This window comes from Drosophila pseudoobscura, chromosome 2, assembly GCF_009870125.1.
Source record: "Drosophila pseudoobscura strain MV-25-SWS-2005 chromosome 2, UCI_Dpse_MV25, whole genome shotgun sequence".
NCBI lineage: Eukaryota > Metazoa > Arthropoda > Insecta > Diptera > Drosophilidae > Drosophila > Drosophila pseudoobscura.
In genome coordinates, this window is record NC_046679.1 from 11,458,388 (window position 1) to 11,465,556 (window position 7,169).

General features: G+C 48.4%; 1 protein-coding gene across 1 annotated transcript in view; it reads right to left on the minus strand.

Annotated features, from left to right (window-relative positions):
* Positions 1-527: 527 nt before the first annotated feature.
* The window catches only part of timeout (circadian regulator timeout), a 68,243-nt gene continuing 61,601 nt past the window's right edge, over positions 528-7,169 (minus strand). The window contains exons 12-18 of the mRNA XM_033379184.1: positions 6,556-6,642; positions 6,402-6,450; positions 5,443-5,584; positions 3,382-3,587; positions 2,646-2,734; positions 2,238-2,441; positions 528-2,168 (exon numbers count right to left, since the gene is read on the minus strand). Of these exons, the coding sequence (XP_033235075.1) occupies positions 616-2,168; positions 2,238-2,441; positions 2,646-2,734; positions 3,382-3,587; positions 5,443-5,584; positions 6,402-6,450; positions 6,556-6,642 (2,330 nt within the window). The 3' untranslated portion in view covers positions 528-615. The remainder of the gene's footprint in view (positions 2,169-2,237; positions 2,442-2,645; positions 2,735-3,381; positions 3,588-5,442; positions 5,585-6,401; positions 6,451-6,555; positions 6,643-7,169) is intronic.

The following is a 7,169-nucleotide window of genomic DNA, read 5'->3' on the forward strand; positions in this document are numbered from 1 at the left end:
CAATGTCCGGATATTTGCATCCAGTGTCGTACGAGCAGTTCTTCTACGGCTCCACACTCAAACTCAGGGTCGACCCCGACTTGGCCTGGACAGAAATTAACAAAATGCATTTCACGAACTGAGCTAAACCCTTTCCAACCTCATCAGAATCAACCTACGGTGCCCACGGAGCAACAAAAGCCACCAAATTAGCAGGCGCACACAAAAGGCGCTCGAGTCAGAGTAGCTCTCGGTCTCAGGGCAGGGTGTACTCGACAATGGACCAGCACAAAATGCCATCAAGTCAACAGAGAAATGGCAGAGGTAATGGAAACGGATTGGGAGGTGCTCAGTGGGAGTGGGAGAGTGGAGGAGTTGGAGAGTGGGGTTATAGGCCATGTTTGCTGCCAGACAGCCACTATGGCGTTGGCTGACTTTTGTTACCCATGTTGCTTTTGCCCCTAGGCTTCTCCCTCTGTAGCCAGTAACTGAAGGAGCCCAGACTGTGCACAATACTCGTCCTGTAACGATAAAACAGACATGCCGGGGATGATATGCAATTCCAAATTGAATGGTTACATTTATTCGAGGTTAATTCTTGCTGGCTATGAAATCAAAAATCAAAATCGAAGTGCATTAAAACTCATCGTCGTCGTCATCGATGATGGCCACACGTCGCCGTTTGGCGGGCTCCCCTCTGCCGGTATCGACTTTTGCTGGCTTTTTGCGAGCCAGAAAGTTGGCATCATCGTCGCTTTCCTCCGCCGCCTCGTCTGACTCTTGTCCATCGTCGCTGCGTGGGCGTTTGTTTGTCTTGTCAGCAGGCGAGGCGCCACCAGCATCATCGTTGTCGCTATCCGAGTCAATTACATTAACGCGACGTGCACGCTGCAAGGACAGCGATGAGGACTTGGTGGTGTTGTTCTCTTTGTTTTGCTCCTCCGCTTCATTCTCCTCGTCTTCGTCCTCCAGCTCGAGCAACCGAGCACGATAGTCCTCCGAGTTGAAGTTAAATGCATCATCGTCCCCGTCCCCGTCCTCGTCCCCTACGGCCTTTGTTGACTCATTTAGAACCATATCGCCCAGTTTGATTTTAGTGGCTCGCTTGGCTTTCAATTGTTCAAATAAATCATCCGTGCTGGCTCTGCTCGGTTGCTCCGTTTCTTTCTCCTTCTCCTCTCTTGGCTTTGGCTTCGGCCTTGGCTTTGGCTCTGGCTTTGGCTCATCATCATCCTCCTCCTCGCTGGACACATCAGGCTGCCGTTTCTTGCGTGCCAATTTGCGGGCAATTGCATTGACTTCTTCCTCATCGTCGGACTCCTTTGTCTCCATAGCTTTGGCCTTCCCCTTGCGCTGCCGCTTGGCCTGCTTTCCGTTGCCCTTTCTCTTCAGCGCAGCTCGTTGCTCGGCCTGGTCATCGTCATCGCTTTTGCTAAACATTAGGCTGTCCAGCCTGCTCTGCTGCTGAGCTGCTATGTTCTCCGCTTGGGCCTGTTGTCGCTGTCTGCTGCGCTTGTCCAGATAGTCCTCCTCGTCATCTTCCTCATCTACATCCTCCTCCCGGATATTCTCTGGCTCAATTTCCACCTCTTCGCCGGACACGATTTTAGCACGTAGCTTCAAGTCAGCCGCATTAAGATAGGTCGGAACACGCCAGTAGTTCTCCATGCCCGCAATCGGTGGTTGCATGCCGAGAGCCACCAGGACTTTCTGAAAATTACCATCCTCCATGGCGTCTTTCTGACTCTGCTGCAAAGGTAGCAATGGCACACCATCATCATCCTCGGCCGGCTCGTCGGTATCGTCGCTAGCGTCGTTCAGGCATTCTGTGAGCCACTCAAAGGCCGGCTGATACTTTTCCGTATCGACCTGAGCGATTAGGGCTTGCACCGTGCCCACATCAAGGGGAGTGCGCACCACCTGACGTGACCTGGACTTATTTTGTGGCTTCCTGGCTCCGGCATTTTCAAACATGGGCTCCTCCATGTATTCATCTGCTTCGCTGCCACTGCCACTGTCGCTGTTCGCCTCCTGCTGCCTTTTCGACTTGCCCTTGCCGCGCCCTTTGCTGGACTTGGCCGGCAGTATCTCCGACTTGTCCGCTATCAAGTGAATCTGAAGCATTCTCTTGATGATCTGCTGCTTGCTGCGCTGCTCTCCAAACTCTCGGACAAGGCGCTCCAGGCAATCTGCCAAAGAAAGCACAAAGGGCAACGCATTCAGCTCTGCCTGTTCGGGATAAATTGCTGTCCACTTACCCGGCTCGGTGCGATATTGATCGTATAAGCTTCTTAGCATCTCGTCCTCTTCCGGCTGCCAAAGGTTTTTTCCACTCTGGGCCGACTTTGTCGAGCGTTTGGTGGGCGCCTTGAACAGCAGACCCATCTCCTTCATCTTCTTGAGGACACCACGTCGAGTGCGTGTCTTGTCGGCCAAATTGTCCAGAATCCAATCAATCACATCTGAAAGAGCAGACACAATTGGGTTGCAATGCTTTCTGTTGTTTGCCATTCCCTGCTATTCTGCTGTTCCCTGCGACTGTTCTGGTTGGGACTCGAGTGCCCCAGCTCTGATTGCTTCTATTCATTTACTGTAAATCGAGTCTTAATTCACACTCAGGGCGAGGAGGCAAAGCCCCAACTATGAGTGAATTTTGCCATAGTTACCCTTATCCGTTTCGGGATTCCGTTGATTCTCCTCGAACAGGAAGCGCAGCTCGGTCTCCTGCTCCTCACTCCAGGTGCCTTTGGTTCCCCTACAAAACATGCGAAACCACAAGTTAGAAGGGATACGGATGAACAGCGAACCAATATTGCATTAAACATCGGTTCATCCATTAACAAATATTCAATAGATCTGGTGTTAAACTCTTGATCACATGTTAACAAGAAGATCCTGAAGATTCAGTCATGGATTACTGACCATTGCTGACCATTGCTGGTCTATTGCTCATAATAATGTAAGTCTTCGATGCAAATCTTGTTCGAATCAATACGATAAATATTTTTGCAAGTGTGTCCATCAGTGTTGTCCATCCCTAGGATAGATACATATCTCTCACTATTCTTGCATGAGGAAATATATTACAGTGCACGTTTTATCCATGAATTTGACTTGCACTGCCGGACCTCAGTGGCAGTAGCAGTAGGTCGGCATGAGGGGGATGGCCTTGCACCCTTTGACTAGAGGGTATATGCAAATACAATGAGATGGGAAAAGTTGCTCTCTGGCTGGTGGTCATCATTTATCATCTGCCAACTAAACGACAGACGATGAAGCCCAGGCTCAGTCAATCATGCGCCCATTGTGATGATGGGCCCTTTTAACCCCGACGAGACAATGGGCAAGTCAAAGCCAAGGGCGGAGGGATCTAGAGTCGACCGCATGCCTGGCCATACTTACGATTCGTAGGCATCACAATAGCCAGTCTCCAGCTCATTTGCCTCCCTGATGCCTTTGTAAAATAATAACTCTGCATAGATTTTGGGATTAGTTGGTGCCACCTCGACAAATTTGCGCACTACGTAGATGCCCAGGCGACGCAGCTCCTCCTGATGGGCGTCACGTTCCACGCTGAGGACTTGTTGAAAGATGCGAAACAGCTTGGCCTGTGGGTAGAGACAGAGACAGAGAGTGGGTTCTTGATATTCAAATGAAAAGTTTCTGGAAAGACAGCCACAACAGCAGCTTCCAGACCGGAGTCGAGTGGTTGGGGGCAGCCATTGCCCTTCTGTGGCTGCCGCCTGCGGTTTGCCTCTGACTCTGTCTGAGCAAGATATCATTTGCAGTTGGCAAAAACTTTATAAATGCCCCACCTTCGCCTAAACTAACCCCAAAAACTCCAGCCCCCCGCCCAAAGCTCCACTCAACCCTCTGTATCGTTGTTGTCTCCCTGCTCTTGCAGCTCGTCGACTGTCGTCCGTATTTGGAATTTAATTTATCCTATGATTGCGCAGACCCATTAGTGGTTTTGACTTTGCATATGATGCTACTTTTGTTTTGCTTGTGGGCAGGCAGGCAGCCGGCAGTCGGCAGGCGGCATCCGACAGCCAGGAGTGAGCTTCCACTGATGGCCACATTGAAATGGATAGCTCCAGCCGCTCTCGTCATCATTGTCGTAGTCGTCGTCGTCGCTTGTGCACACCAGACAGTGAGCCGGCTTAGATGACGCTGATATGTAGAGCTGGCTGGACGGCTGTGCGGAGATTGCGAAACACAGGGCGAATGAGTATCGGCTTTGTCTCCTCTCCTCTTTCAGATGCCGTTTTCGGCTGCTTTGGTGATTAGCCATTCTGCAGCCCCTCTGCTGGGATTGCATAAGCGGAGGACTCAACAGAGTTGCCCAGAGCCAAACACTTTAAGCATCGCTTAAAGCCGATGATAAAGTCGCGGAATGGTTAGAGAAGGCCACGTTGCCTGCTGCTGCCTGCTGGTGAATGTGATTTATGAACTCTGGCCAAAAAGAAAAGTTTAATTGCCAGCCGTGAAAAGCAGCATAAGCAGTTGAAAAGAAATCCAACAAAGACTGAAAGCCATTTCCACAAGGCAACACTGCAAATACCCTACCCTAAACCAGAAGTACTTTGCAAGTGGCTCAACTAAGTGGAAATTTTCAGAGGACTAAGACTAGCCAAATTTCAAACATAATTGTTCATTAAAGCAGGCTCACTAGCAGCTGAAATGTCATACCTCACAGCTAATTTGATATGCCCCATTCCGCGGGCATACACTTGTACAAACTCAAACACAGACATTTGAATATTTGAGTCGCTCCACCGAAAGCACCGAGCGGCAACCCCACCAACCGATGCTGCGGCTCAAGGCAGCGCGTGAAGGGCTTAAAAAGTTCAAATTCCGGCTGACAACAGAGGGTCTGAAAGGGACCAACGAGCATTCGACGCGGTTGACTCGTTTAAAAAAAATATATATACGTTTACTCGTAAAGAACTCGCAGCAAATATCGTTTGTGGCATGGCACAAATAGAAAAAAGGTTCGCTTAATTTGTACAAATTACCATAAAAATGAAATGAAAGCAGCGACAGTAAAAGAAAGTACAGTACACTCGGGAAAATCGGCTACCATTTTTACTCCAAAATATTCATCTCTACCCCGGAAGTGATGGAAGGAAAAGGCTGGTAAAAGGTCAAGTAAATTTTCAAGCTGATATTCAATTTAACCCGAATCGGCTATCACCGATTCCCTTTTGGCTTTGAATAATTCACTTTTTTCTCAGTGCATGTCTAGGGAAAAAAATGAGCCGCAGAATGTCTACTGAGCAGCTAAGCCGCGGCATTTGTTTTTGCATTTGACTTTGATTTATGTGCAGGTCTCTGGCCAAAAGAATTAAAAGCAGGGCCAAAGCCAAGAGGCAGAGGCAGTAAGCAATGACCCCAGAAGCATTGAGAGGCCAACGAGTCGCTGGGCCTTAGAAAATTGCAATTAGGTGCAATGCTCCGACTCACCTGGAAGAGCATTCCGGGGCAGGAGCAGCCGTAGGCGATGCGGTGCAGAACGGTAACGGCCGCCTTCAGGGCCCGCGTGGGAATCTGTGCCCAGTCTGTCAGCACTAGGGTACAGGCGCGAACAATCTTCGGGTGCAGCAATCTGGAAGGAGAAAATATAAAAATAATCACAGGCGAATGTTCAGGCAACCAAGAGTGAGATTTGAGATGTCAGGGATGGCGTGCGGGGGGGGAGGGGGATGTGGACTGAAAACTCCAATTAAATTATGCTAAATTTAACTAATTATGATTTAAGAGTTTATCCTGCTGGTTGGCCAGGTTTGCCACCCCCAAAATAGACCCGCACCCACCGCAGAAGCTCCACAGCCTGCGAAAAGTTTTAGAAACATTTGAAACAACAGCAGCAACGGCCACAGCAACAGCAACAGCAACAATGCGAATGGCAGAACAATTAAAATAAAGCAAACCAAACCAACTTGACGTCATTTTATTATAATGGTTGTAGCTGAAGCTGGATCTGGGACTGTTGCTGGCACTTTTGGGATCTAAGCTGCCTGCGGCATCTGGTTCCCGTTCCCATTCGCCCTTCGCCCTGCGCCCTGCGCCGTTCGCGTTCGAGTTCGCGGCCATAAAACTTTTGGCACAAGTAATTTCTGACACTAATCCTTAATTAGTAGCCACGAGCTGTAGCAGTGACTCTGCCGCCGTGGCCCGGCAGTGGTCTGCCTTTCAATTAAAAACACAATTACAATTTTCAACACGACCATCACTGCAAACCGCCGACCAACCGATGGACCGACCATGAGAACTTTTCAAATAACAGGCATAAAGTGTAAGCGCCATCCCATCCCATCCCAATCCATTCCATCCTCTCTAAACACACAAAATGTCCAAGCGGTTGGCCTTGATTCGAAAACTTTCCATCCCATTCGATGGACCTTGGGCCAGGGCCCATTTACCTTCGGGCAAAATCATCAAATTTGAACGTTTTCTCGGTGAGTCCTTTATCTGGTTTGGGGGGAAGAGAGAACAGGCAAATGCCATTTATTAGCCTAAATTTCCTTAAATTATTTTCATATTTATCACAGATTTGTTTCGGCGACGAAAGCTTACTCTGTTCCTCGAACTCCTCGTTCTCTGCATCATCGTCGTCGTCGTTCTCCTCGTCCTCGTCCTCCTTGTCCTCTTCCTGGGGTTCAACTGAAAATATTTATAAAATATCAGCTATAATTAGAACCTCAGTAATGATGATTGAATTTCTTGGGAAATTTATTGTATGGAAATAAAATGAACAAGTTTAATTGGTAAACAAATTAAAGCGTTTTATACTATGTAATATATCGATTTAAAATTACTCTCTCCTGGGCCCTAAACCAGTTCTGCTTTAAGCTGGAAATTATTTAAAGCACCAAGCTCCAAAGAACTACCAAACTGCTAGGAAAATATTCAAATATTCCTGCAAGACGCTGCCACCACACAAATGGCCATTAACAATAATTATAACTGCAGCAATGCATAAACAAGTTTACTTTACTTACTTCCCAATTCAGACAGAGGGCGGTGCTCTTTACACACATGCTCGTATGATTAAATGCAAAGCCAGTGGAAAGGACACTTTTCAGATATGGAAATAGGCGTGACCCCCCCGGAAATGCAATTGGAATGGAGTATGCATGCCTTAGGAGACTGGGCCGGGGCACCGGCAGGGCTTCGTTTGCAGCCCGCTT